Here is a 14,059-nt window from a genome sequence, read left to right on the forward strand (position 1 = left end):
CCCCAGGGATCCATCTTGGGGCCTCTCCTTTTTATCCTATATATAAATGATTTTGTAAACTCCTCCGAAACTTTTAATATAATAATTTTTGCTGATGATACAAATTTGTTTACCTCACACAGGAGCCTCCACGATCTACAAGAAACTGTCAATTCAGAGCTTGTGAAAGTGGATTCTTGGTTCAAATGCAATAAGCTCTCACTTAATGTTAATAAAACAAATGTTATTCTATTTCATTCTAATAAAAACCGGACAAATACTGAGCACTGCCATGTCAATATCAATGGGCAGGAAATACAGAGAGTGTACTCCACAAAATTCCTGGGGGTCATCATTGACGAATACCTCAATTTCAAATGTCACATTAGCCATCTGTTAAACAAATTATCTAAATATGTTGGCCTGTTCTTTCACCTTCGTCATTATCTTCCTCTGTATGCTCTACTTACCCTATATAAAACTCTCTTTGAACCACATCTAAACTACTGTAATGTCATCTGGTGTAACACCTTCCCTACCTACCTTCACAAATTAGAATCTATGCAAAAGAAAATCATACGGGCCCTATCATGGTCCAAGTTTAATGCCCCCACTCGACATCTATTTCATAAATATAATCTCTTAAGACTGACAGAATTCAATATTCATCAAAATGCTTGTTTAACCTATCAAGTCATTCACAGGCTGAATCCTAGGCTCTGTAGCTTGGTTCCTATCTACCATCCCCAGCATGCCCACAACACTCGTAACTTAGATCTGATATCAGGTAAACATCGTCTACTGGCTTGTACCGATCGAAGTGTTGTATGCAGGGGACCTAAGATTTGGAACCGGCTTAATGAGAGCTTTAAGATCCATTCTCCATCTTCAAAAAGAAACTGAAAACTTACCTATTAACCACCTATCTCTAATGCCTCATGTGGGGTTGACTACTGCTGGGTTTTGCATGGTCGAATGAATGTATGTGTGTATGTGTATGCGTGCTTTAGTACTATCATCTTGTGTTTATCCATAGCGTTGTTGTTTTTTTGTTTTTTTTTTGTTTGTTTTTTTGTTGTTGTAGTGCTTGCTACCATTTTTCATCATGCCATATATAAATTGTCCTCTGGTCCCCCTGTCAAAAGCTTCTTCTAGCTTATTTGGGGGACCCTTTCACTTACCAATATCTTTAAATGATATTCACTACTATTGAAATTGTTGTATGGTATTGTGAATAAAACTTGAAACTTGAAACTTCAAAGTTGAAAAGCCAGCATCTGTGATGGTATGGGGGTGTATTAGTGCCCAAAGCATGGGTAACTTACACATCTGTGAAGGCACCATTAATGCTGAGGGGTACATACACGTTTTGGAGCAACAAGTGTTGCCATCCAAGCAACGTTATCATGGACGCCCCTGCTTATTTCAGCAAGACAATGCCAAGCCACGTGTTACATCAACGTGGCTTCATAGTAAAAGAGTGCGGGTACTAGACTGGCCTGCCTGTAGTCCAGACCTGTCTCCCATTGAAAATGTGTGGCACAACATAAAGCCTAAAATACCACAACAGAGGCCCCAGACTGTTAAACAACTTAAGCTGTACATCAAGCAAGAATGGGAAAGAATTCCACCTGAAAAGCTTCAAAAATTGCTCTCCTCAGTTCCCAAACTTTTAGTGAGTGTTGTTAAAAGGAAAGGCCATGTAACACAGTGGTAAAAATGCCCCTGTGCCAACTTTTTTGCAATGTGTTGCTGCCATTTAAAGGCCTACTGAAACCCACTACTACCGACCACGCAGTCTGATAGTTTATATATCAATGATGAAATCTTAACATTGCAACACATGCCAATACGGCCGGGTTAACTTATAAAGTGAAATTTAAAATTTCCCGCTAAACTTCCGGTTGAAAACGCCTTTGGATGATGACGTATGCGCGTGACGTAGCCAGTGAAACAGGAGTATCGGTAGCCCATTGAAGCCAATACAAAATAGCTCTGTTTTCATCTCATAATTCCACAGTATTCTGGACATCTGTGTTGGTGAATCTTTTGTAATTTGTTTAATGAACAATGGAGACTGCAAAGAAGAAAGTTGTAGGTGGGATCGGTGTATTAGCGGCTGGCTGTAGCAACACAACAAGGAGGACTTACTTGGATAGCAGACGCGCTAGCCGACGCTAGCCGCCAACTGCATCTGTGATCGGGTGAAGTCCTTCGTCGTGCCGTCGATCGCTGGAACGCAGGTGAGCACGGGTGTTGATGAGCAGATGAGGGCTGGCTGGCGTAAGTGGAGTGCTAATGTTTTTAGCATAGCTCTGTGAGGTCCGGTTGCTAAGTTAGCTTCAATGGCGTCGTTAGCAACAGCATTGTTAAGCTTCGCCAGGCTGGAAAGCATTAACCGTGTATTTACATGTACATGGTTTAATAGTATTGTTGATCTTCTGTCCATCCTTCCAGTCAGGGATTTATTTATTTTGTTTCTATCTGCATTTGAGACAGATGCTATCACGTTAGCTCAGTAGCTAAAGTGTTTCGCCGATGTATTGTCGTGGAGATAAAAGTCACTGTGAATGTCCATTTCGCGTTCTCGACTCTCATTTTCAAGAGGATATAGTATCCGAGGTGGTTTAAAATACAAATCCGTGATCCACAAAAAAAATAGGAGAGAGTGTGGAATCCAATGAGCCAAGAGCGAAAAAAGATAGGTCTTGCACTGCATTCTAGTCCGTCACTCTAACGTTCCTCATCCACGAATCTTTCATCCTCGCTCAAATAATGGAGTAATCGTCGCTTTCTTGGTCCGAATCGCTCTAGCTGCGTTGAAAACAATAGGAAAATATGAGGAGGCGAACAACTGACTACGTCACGCTACTTCCGGTAGGGGCAAGGCTTTTTTTTAATCAGAGACCAAAAGTTGCGAACTTTATCGCCGTTGTTCTATACTAAATCCTTCCAGCAAAAATATGGCAATATCGCGAAATGATCAAGTATGACACATAGAATGGATCTGCTATCGCCGTTTAAATAAAAAAAATTCATTTCAGTAGGCCTTTAATTCTAAGTTAATGATTATTTGCCAAAAACAATTAAGTTTCTCAGTTCGAACATTAAATATCTTGTATTTGCAGTCTATTCAATTGAATATAAGTTGAAAAGGATTTGCAAATAATTAGAGATGTCTGATAATATCGGCCTGCCGATATTATCGGCCGATATATGCGTTAAAATGTAATATCGGAAATGATCAGTATCGTTTTTTTTATTATCGGTATCGTTTTTTTTTTTTTTTTTTTTTTTTTAATTAAATCAACATAAAAAACACAAGATACACTTACAATTAGTGCACCAACCCAAAAAACCTCCCTCCCCCATTTACACTCATTCACACAAAAGGGTTGTTTCTTTCTGTTATTAATATTCTGGTTCCTACATTATATATCAATATATATCAATACAGTCTGCAAGGGATACAGTCCGTAAGCACACATGATTGTGCGTGCTGCTGGTCCACTAATAGTACTAACCTTTAACAGTTAATTTTACTCATTTTCATTCATTACTAGTTTCTATGTAACTGTTTTTATATTGTTGTACTTTCTTTTTTATTCAAGAAAATGTTTTTAATTTATTTATCTTGTTTTACTAATTTTTTTAAAAAGTACCTTATCTTGTCCAAATTAGGCATAATAATGTGTTAATTCCACGACTGCATATATCGGTTGATATCGGTATCGGTTGATATCGGTATCGGTAATTAAAGAGTTGGACAATATCGGAATATCGGATATCGGCAAAAAGCCATTATCGGACATCCCTACAAATAATTGTATTCTGTTTTTATTTACGAATTACACAACGTGCCAACTTTACTGGTTTTGTAAATAGAGAAGGTTTAGACCAGGGGTCACCAACGCGGTGCCCGCGGGCACCAGGTAGCCCGTAAGGACCAGATGAGTAGCCCGCTGACCTGTTCTAAAAATAGCTCAAATAGCAGCACTTACCAGTGAGCTGCCTCTATTTTTTAAATTGTATTTATTTACTAGCAAGCTGGTCTCGCTTTGCCCGACATTTTTAATTCTAAGAGAGACAAAACTCAAATAGAATTTGAAAATCCAAGAAAATATTTTAAAGACTTGGTCTTCACTTGTTTAAATAAATTCATTATTTTTTTTACTTTGCTTCTTATAACTTTCAGAAAGACAATTTTAGAGAAAAAAATACAACCTTAAAAAGGATTTTAGGATTTTTAAACACATATACCTTTTTACCTTTTAAATTCCTTCCTCTTCTTTCCTGACAATTTAAATCAATGTTCGAGTAAATTTATTTTTTTTATTGTAAAGAATAATAAATAAATTTTAATTTAATTCTTTATTTTAGCTTCTGTTTTTTCGACGAAGAATATTTGTGAAATATTTCTTCAAACTTATTATGATTAAAATTCAAAAAAACTATTCTGGCAAATCTAGAACATCTGTAGAATCAAATTTAAATCATATTTCAAAGTCTTTTGAATTCCTTTTAAAATTTTTGTTCTGGAAAATCTAGAAGAAATAATGATTTGTCTTTGTTAGAAATATAGCTTGGTCCAATTTGTTATATATTCTAACAAAGTGTAGATTGGATTTTAACCTATTTAAAACATGTCATCAAAATTCTAAAATTAATCTTAATCAGGAAAAATTACTAATGATGTTCCATAAATTATTTTTTTAATTTTTTCAAAAAGATTCTAATTAGCTAGTTTTTCTCTTCTTTTTTTCGGTTGAATTTTGAATTTTAAAGAGTCGAAATTGAACATAAACTATGTTTCAAAAATTAATTGTAATTTTTTTCGTGTTTTCTCCTCTTTTAAACCGTTCAATTAAGTGTACATATCATTAATTATTAATATTAACATAGAGTTAAAGGTAAATTGAGCAAATTGGCTATTTCTGGCAATTTATTTAAGTGTGTATCAAACTGGTAGCCCTTCGCATTAATCAGTACCCAAGAAGTAGCTCTTGCTTTCAAAAAGGTTGGTGACCCCTGGTTTAGACATTGTCATGTAGCGATTTAAATGTAGTGTTAGGATATCAGAAGCATTTATTCAGATAGAAATATCAAAGATTACATCACCAAACATCTTTGAGAATCAAATCATGATTGTAACAATCCACTTCTTGTGTTATTAATGCGTGAAACAAACTGGTATGGTATGGTGTCGCCACCAGTTGAAAAGCCCTGTCTTCGGGGTTCCGGACGAAGCAAGACGGGTGTTAAAGACGAAAGGGAAAATCGCAGCCAGAACAAGTAGAATAGATGGCGGTGAAACAGTTTTGGACAACAACACATAAGGGATTATGTTATTATGTGCAGAGAGTCACTGGTTCTGTGGCTGGACTGATTAGCGAAAGTGCTGACACTGCACTTCCTGTAGCGTTGCAGAGTCACTCACCGTGCACTACGTTGGTGAATGAGGCCACGCTGCGAGCTGCGGAGAGGAAGAAAGAAAGAAAAAAGGCAAAACAGTAAATAATACAAAGAGTAGAGCTACTGTAATACCCACTGGGCTGGCAGATTTTCAAGGCAGTTTGAGTTTGGAATCTTGAAATTGCTCCATAAAATAAACACGGTGGCGGGCAGCAGCTTAAATAAATAATGCTGCCAATAGGCTTACTGGCACGCTACATCATAAGCACTTTTGTCAAGCTTCTTCTCCAAGAATCTCACCATCAACGGTGATGGTCACAGTGAAATCGAAGACGGCGTCAGGATGCACCACACAGCGACAGGTGTAGCGCCCAACGTCGCTGTATGACACTTGGGGAAGTTTGGCCACTATTCCACCGGTGGGCTTCCGCTCCGTTTTTAAGGAACGGCCATCCGGAGATATCCAGGTGACCTGGTCGGCGGCAGTCTCAGGGGTGAGCTTGGCAATCAGACTCAGGGTGCTCTGCTGAGGGATGGGGATGCGCGGTGTGGTGGTGACTGAGGGAAAAATAAAGAAATTAAAGCTGGACGGGTCAAACTGCATCGCCAACTTTACCCCCCCTTACTCTTACAGATAAAGAATATTAATAGCAATGAGTTTACATTTTAGTTCTGAAAACAAAAGTGTACATCTATTACAAATTACAGTAATTGTGTTGAAGAATACCCAAACCTCTAGGTCAGGGGTGTCAAACTCATTTTAGCTCAGGGGCCGCATGGAGGAAAATGTGTGCACACGCGGGCCGGACTATTAAAATGATGGCATTAAAACGAAAAAAAAATAAAGACAACTTCAGATTGTTTTCTTTGTCTTACTTTGGCCAAAAATAGAACAAACACATTCTGAAAATATTACAATAAAAATATAGAAAAAACTACCGGCAGCGGTAAAGTTTAGATCCACGAAGGAAAGAAGAAAAGGAATTAATATTTATAACTGAATACATTTACATATGCATAGAAATTTGTTTTATTTTGTATTATTTTCTTGAATGAATTAAGTAACGTTTATGACAACCTTTTTCCAAAACACAATATAGAATGTGAGATAATAACAGGATAATGCATGCATTTATCATTTGTTTTCAAAACAGTTACAAAATAGTTGGGACCCCAGAAATTTACTGTGGGACCCCATTTTTATGACTTGATGGGGTCCCTGGGACCATAGATAATTCATTATTGGGCCGGATCTGGCCCGCAGGCCTTGACTTTGACACCACTGCTCTAGGTGTTTAAAGCTACACTACCGTTCAAAAGTTTGGGGTCACATTGAAATGTCCTTATTTTTATCTTTCAGAAAGATAATTTTAGAGAAAAAATACAACCTTAAAAATGATTTTAGGATTTTTAAACACATATACCTTTTTACCTTTTAAATTCCTTCCTCTTCTTTCCTGACAATTTAAATCAATGTTCAAGTAAAAAAAAATTTTTTATTGTAAAGAATAATAAATACATTTTAATTTAATTCTTCATTTTAGCTTCTGTTTTTTCGACGAAGAATATTTGTGAAATATTTCTTCAAACTTATTATGATTAAAATTAAAAAAAAATATTCTGGCAAATCTAGAAAATCTGTAAAATCAAATTTAAATCTTATTTCAAAGTCTTTTGAATTTTTTGTTTATATTTTTGTTCTGGAAAATCTAGAAGAAATAATGATTGGTCTTTGTTAGAAATATAGCTTGGTCCAATTTGTTATATATTCTAACAAAGTGCAGATTGGATTTTAACCTATTTAAAACATGTCATCAAAATTCTAAAATGAATCTTAATCAGGAAAAATTACTAATGATGTTCCATAAATTATTTTTTTTATTTTTTCAAAAAGATTCGAATTAGCTAGTTTTTCTCTTCTTTTTTTCCGGTTGAATTTTGAATTTTAAAGAGTCGAAATTGAAGATAAACTATGTTCCAAAATTTAATTGTCATTTTTTTCGTGTTTTCTCCTCTTTTAAACCGTTCAATTAAGTGTAAATATCATTACTTATTAATAATAACATAGAATTAAAGGTAAATTGAGGAAATTGGCTATTTCTGGCAATTTATTTAAGCGTGTATCAAACTGGTAGTCCTTCGCATTAATCAGTACCCAAGAAGTAGCTCTTGGTTTCAAAAAGGTTGGTGACCCCTGGCCTAAAACAACACAAGCATTAAGCATTTTTCTTCGAGAAAGACAAAATGCCGGCCAGCCAGAACGCTATGACAACTTGGCATAGTTAATGAGCCGGACGTGACGTCAGGCGAGTACAACCTATTGCTAATGCTAATCAGTAGCAAGCCAATAGCAAAGCAAATGTATATTAGCATCAAGCTAGAACATTTTTGGAAAATTGTAACCTGGAACCTGTGTTAAAAAAGTTTTGTTGTAATCCGTATACCAAATTTAAAAAATGGGAGAATCGGTTTGAAACGAAAATTGTGTTGAATTGAGAACCGATTCGGTAAAGTTTAGATCCTTGAAGGAAATAATAAAGTGAATGAATGTTTATAACTGAATACATTTACATGCATAAAAATGTGTTTGCTTTTGTATAATTTTTTTTAATTAATTAAGAAACGTTTATGACAACCTTTTTCCAAAACAATATAGAATGTGAGATATAACAGGATAATGCACACATTTATCATTTGTTCTCAAAACGGTTACAAAAAAGTGGGACCCCAAAAATTTACTGTGGGACCCCATTTTTAATACTAATACTAATCAAATATCATCCCGGGGGCCATAGATTTTTTTTTTTTTTTGTCCTGTCCAGCTTCTCAGGCAAATCATATAGTAGATGTAGATACCTATATCGGCTGTTCAGATTTACTTTACAAAAGAGAAGTGTAGGATACTTCTCTTGTTGCCTTATTTGTATTTGACTTTATTAAATGTATTTATATTATCATTTGGTGCAGCCGGGCCGGAGCAGGAGGGGATAGAAAGAGAAAAAAAGGAAGACAGAGGGGGGAATTGTGGGGACAAGAGGGGGATTAGATAGAGAGACAAAAACAACAACAACAACAATAGAGCAACCTCAGCACATACGATATGTACAAGTATGATGGTAAAAGTGATAGCAAAGAAGCAGTTAGCGAAATAAATAATAATACAGAAATGACAATGAGCATTTTTACACTACAAATGGAGCAATACAAATACCAACAGAAATAGCGCTGTTGATAATGAACAATACCAATAATTTACCTCTATTATCAACAACACAGTTGTTCAAATGCAACAATACATATACGCAATGATAACTAGAGATAAAAAGTTAATACCGAAAAATGGAGGGGAAGAAAAAGAAGCAACCTATATTAACCTTGTAGATTGTTATAGTAACAATAGGTTAAGCTTTGTCAGTGTGCCATGTGTTACCCAGTTTCCCATAGGGCAACAACGTTAATATAAGTTGGATGAAACGTGATTATGTGCATGAGTGTATGTATCAGTGGTGTGCAGTCACTAGAGAAAAAAAAAAGTAAAAAGAAAAAAATAATAATTAAATTGTTATATGTATCCAGTGATTATACTAAAGCTATTTTCCATTTAACTTCACCAGTTTTAGATTATTTTTATTTTTGTTTTCACATTTGCCGTTCAAATTCTGAGAAGAGACGGTGCGGTGATCAGCAGCCAGTTGAGGCACGTCACTGCGTTGTGCCTCACCATGGATTGTGCGCAATGACTCGGCTAACTGCTGGCCTGCTGTGCAGTGAGACCGTATTGCTATATGAATTATATTATACATTTCCATAGTTGAGTTAGCTGAGGTATATAATGTACCGTGTATTTTGTCAACAACTGTATGTGTGTAACGTATTTCTTGTGCTGAGCGATCATAAAACTGGAGGCTCGTCTCATAACCCCGCCTCCTGGTGCCAAGCTCCTCCGCCGCAGAATGCACCGCCCGACGGGAGCGCCGCAGCCACACCAACCAAAGCCCACACCCAAACCCTCCACGTGCAAGACCGAATCCACCCAAAAAAAGTCACTTAACAAGAAGCCAAAGAGTGCAAAAACAACAATGCTCGCGCTGGAGAAGCCGCGAACGACCGCTGGGACACAACATTAGGTACACCTGCAGACTGCAGCACGGATGTCATATTTCATTCATTCACAACTCCTCCAACACGAACACCACTGTTCCCGCACTTATAAGTAAAGGTAAGACCATAATAACGTTTTTTTTATTAAATGTGCTTTTTTGTGTGCTACAGTTTGTATGTGTAAAGTTAAAGTTAAGTTAAAGTACCAATGATTGTCACACACACACTAGGTGTGGTGAAATTTGTCCTCTGCATTTGACCCATCCCCTTGTTCACCCCCTGGGAGGTGAGGGGAGCAGTGGGGCAGCAGCGGCGCCGCGCCCGGGAATAATTTTTGGTGATTTAACCCCCAATTCCAACCCTTGATGCTGAGTGCCAAGCAGAGAAGAATGCTGGTATGAGCTTTTAAACATAACCCGTTAACTGCTGCCAATCACATGGTGAATAAGATACTATTTAGGGTTCATATGTTTGTAAATCTGACTGTGATGATGCAGTGCCTCACCAGACATTAACCTCACCGCACGCCACTGGTATGTACACTACCGTTCAAAAGTTTGGGGTCACATTGAAATGTCCTTATTTTTGAAGGAAAAGCACTGTACTTTTCAATGAAGATAACTTTAAACTAGTCTTAACTTTAAAGAAGTACACTCTATACATTGCTAATGTGGTAAATGACTATTCTAGCTGCAAATGTCTGGTTTTTGGTGCAATATCTACATAGGTGTATAGAGGCCCATTTCCAGCAACTATCACTCCAGTGTTCTAATGGTACAATGTGTTTGGCTCATTGGCTCAGAAGGCTAATTGATGATTAGAAAACCCTTGTGCAATCATGTTCACACATCTGAAAACAGTTTAGCTCGTCACAGAAGCTACAAAACTGACCTTCCTTTGAGCAGATTGAGTTTCTGGAGCATCACATTTGTGGGGTCAATTAAACGCTCAAAATGGCCAGAAAAGGAGAACTTTCACCTGAAACTCGACAGTCTGATCTTGTTCTTATAAATGAAGGCTATTCCACAAAATTGTTTGGGTGGCCCCAAACTTTTGAACGGTAGTGTATATGTGTGTATATGTACTTGTGGGGGCCATAGATAATTCATTTGCGGGCCGTATCTGGCCCGCGGGCCTTGACTTTGACACCACTGGACTATAGTAATTGTTTAGTTTTTGGGAAGTAGTATGATTCAATAAGCTCTGCTTCTTCTAGTTTCTTTTCAGGTATGTTAATTTGCATAGTAGAAACAAGTCGTGTTCCTTGGATTAACTTTGTCAAGTAGGGGCAGTATAGCTCGGTTGGTAGAGTGGCCGTGCCAGCAACTTGAGGGTTCCAGGTTCGATCCCCGCTTCCGCCATCCTAGTCACTGCCGTTGTGTCCTTGGGCTGGACCGGGGGTCGGCAACCCGCGGCTCTAGAGCCGCATGCGGCTCTTTAGCGCCGCCCTAGTGGCTCTCTGGAGATTTTTCAAAAATGTATGAAGAATGGAAAAAGATGAGGGGGAAAAAAAATCAATTTTTTTGTTTTAGTATGGTTTCTGTAGGAGGACAAATATGACACAAACCTCCCTAATTGTTATAAAGCACACTGTTTAAATTAAACATGCTTCACTGATTCGAGTATTTGGCGAGCGCCCTTTTGTCCTACTTATTTTGGCGGTCCTTGAACTCACCGTATAGTTTGTTTACATGTATAACTTTCTCCGACTTTCTAGGACGTGTTTTATGCCACTTTTTCTGTCTCATTTTTGTCCACCACACTTTTAACGTTGTGCGTGAATGCACAAAGGTGAGTTTTGTTGATGTTATTGACTTGTGTGGAGTGCTAATCAGACATATTTGGTCACTGCATGACTGCAAGCTAATCGATGCTAACATGCTATTTAGGCTAGCGATATGTACATATTGCATCATTATGCCTCATTTGTAGCTATATTTGAGGTCATTTAGTTTCCTTTAAAGGCCTACTGAAATGATTTTTTTTTATTTAAACGGGAATAGCAGATCCATTCTATGTGTCATACTTGATCATTTCGCGATATTGCCATATTTTTGCTGAAAGGATTTAGTAGAGAAAATCGACGATAAAGTTCGCAACTTTTGCTCGCTGATAAAAAAAAAGCCTTGCCTGTACCGGAAGTAGCGTGACGTCACAGGAGCTAGTATTCCTCACAATTCCCCGTTGTTTACAATGGAGCGAGAGAGATTCGGACCGAGAAAGTGATGATTACCCCATTAATTTGAGCGAGGATGAAAGATTCGTAGATGAGGAACGTTACAGTGAATGACTTGAGAGGCAGCGATGGACGTATCTTTTTTCGCTCTGACCGTAACTTAGGTACAAGCTGGCTCATTGGATTCCACACACTCTCCTTTTTCTATTGTAGATCACAGATTTGTATTTTAAACCACCTGGGATACTATATCCTCTTGAAAATGAGAGTCGAGAACGCGAAATGGACATTCAGTGCCTTTTACATCGGCGAAATGCTTTCGCTACGAGCTAACGTGATAGCATCTTGCTTTAACTGCATATAGAAACAAAAGAAATAAACCCCTGACGGGAAGTATAGATAGAAAATCAACAATACTATTAAACCGTGGACATGTAAATACACGGTTAATGCTTTCCAGGCTGTCGAAGGTTAACAATGCTGTGCTAAGGACGCCATTGAAGCTAACTTAGCAACCGGACTGCACAGAGCTATGCTAAAAACATTAGCTCTCCACCTACGCCAGCCAGCCCTCATTTGCTCATCAACACCCGTGCTCACCTGCGTTCCAGCGATCGGCAGAAGGACGAAGGACTTCACCCGATGCGTTTGGCGGCCCGGAGACGTAGGAAGTCAAGGTGAAGTCGGCGGCTAGCGCGGCTAGCGCGGCTAGCGCGGCTAGCGCTCCAACAAAGTCCTCCTGGTTGTGTTGCTGTAGTCCGCTGCTAATACACTGATCCCACCTACAACTGTCTTCTTTGCAGCCTTCATTGTTCATTAAAAAAATTGCAAAAGATTTCCAGAATACTGTGGAATTATGAAATGAAAACAGAGCTTTTTGTATAGGATTCTACGGGTTACCATAACTTCCGTTACTCGGACTTCGTCACGCGCATACGTCATCATACCGCGATGTTTCAGCCGGATATTTCCCGGGAATTTTAAAATGTCACTTTATAAGTTAACCCGGCCGTATTGGCATGTGTTGCAATGTTAAGATTTCATCATTGATATATAAACTATCAGACTGCGTGGTCGGTAGTAGTGGCTTTCAGTAGGCCTTTAAGTCCTCTTAATTACATTTATATCTCATGACACATGTAATATGGCTTTTAATTTTTTGCGGCTCCAGACAGATTTGTTTTTGTATTTTTGGTCCAATATGGCTCTTTCAACATTTTGGGTTGCCAAACCCTGGGCTAGACGCTTTACCCACCTGCTCCCAGTGCCACCCACACTGGTTTAAATGTAACTTAGATATTGGGTTTCACTATGTAAAAGCGCTTTGAGTCACTAGAGAAAAGCGCTATACAAATATAACTCACAATTCACTCACAAGTATGTCGGGAACAAACAAAATCATGACCACACCCTTGGGTTGTAAGTTCCTACCGTACATGAAGGCCACAAGTATTGTCTTTGTCTTGACTATCCTCCCCTGCTGCTTAATGAAGCACTTGTAAAGGCCAACATCGTGCATTGTGGGTTGGAAGAATAGAGTGAAATCCCCCGTGTCATAGAAGTTCGGGTCAGCCAGGCGCATGGAGGGATGGTAGGCGGCGCCGGAGAATTTTCCGCGTTCGTTGGCCGACAGCGCCAGTTTCCAGTCATCCGCACCGAGTGGCTTGACCATCCAGTTGATGTCCACGGCGCCCTTCGCTTCCCTATCGATGCATATTAAGAGGATGGCGTGGTTCAATTGTCCCACCATGACTTCATCCCAGTCTAAAAGGGAAAAAAAGACAAATAAAATCACACAATGTATCTCCAACTGAGTCACTGGAAAGGCCGCTCAATGCAGGTTGGCACGGCACATCACAACATGTATAGAACTTCTCGGAAAAAAACCTGAATACCTTTGGCGCCGACGCGAGCGGGATAACACAATGTCGAGGCGACGAGGACAAAGGTGAGGAAAAAACACTCCATCGCATATAAACACTCGGGCTGCCACGGCAAACTAAATATTTGTGTGAGTGTCGTGCATCTTCCAGCCTAACAGGATGCATGGACAGGAAACATCATGTGTGCGTGGGCCTGATAGCCCTAAAAAAAAGAAAAACTATCTTTAACAATTAAGGCACATTTTTTGCGTTGAAAAAATGCGGAGGCACACCACCAGCAGAAATCATTAAAAAACTAAACTCAGTTGACAGTAAAAAAGTGTCGTTGTCGCAATTGTTGGATATGACTTTAAACCATAACCAACCATGCATCACTATAGCTCTTGTCTCAAACTAAGTGTACTGTCACCACCTGTCACATCACACCCTGACTTATTTTGGGTTTTTTGCTGTTTTCCTGTGTGTAGTGTTTTAGTTCTTGTCTTGCGCTCCTATTTTGGTGGCTTTT

The 14,059-nt window shown here is 38.6% G+C and overlaps 1 protein-coding gene across 3 annotated transcripts in view; it reads right to left on the minus strand.

Moving 5' to 3' along the window:
- The window catches only part of LOC133660402 (uncharacterized), a 99,742-nt gene that overhangs the window by 57,145 nt on the left and 28,538 nt on the right, over window positions 1-14,059 (minus strand). For all 3 annotated transcript variants that reach the window (XM_062063878.1, XM_062063880.1, XM_062063881.1), the window contains exons 2-4: window positions 13,100-13,432; window positions 5,692-5,949; window positions 5,417-5,452 (exon numbers count right to left, since the gene is read on the minus strand). In XM_062063878.1, coding sequence (XP_061919862.1) covers window positions 5,417-5,452; window positions 5,692-5,949; window positions 13,100-13,432 — 627 coding nt within the window. The remainder of the gene's footprint in view (window positions 1-5,416; window positions 5,453-5,691; window positions 5,950-13,099; window positions 13,433-14,059) is intronic.

The sequence above is a fragment of the Entelurus aequoreus genome, linkage group LG11 (genome assembly GCF_033978785.1).
Source record: "Entelurus aequoreus isolate RoL-2023_Sb linkage group LG11, RoL_Eaeq_v1.1, whole genome shotgun sequence".
NCBI lineage: Eukaryota > Metazoa > Chordata > Actinopteri > Syngnathiformes > Syngnathidae > Entelurus > Entelurus aequoreus.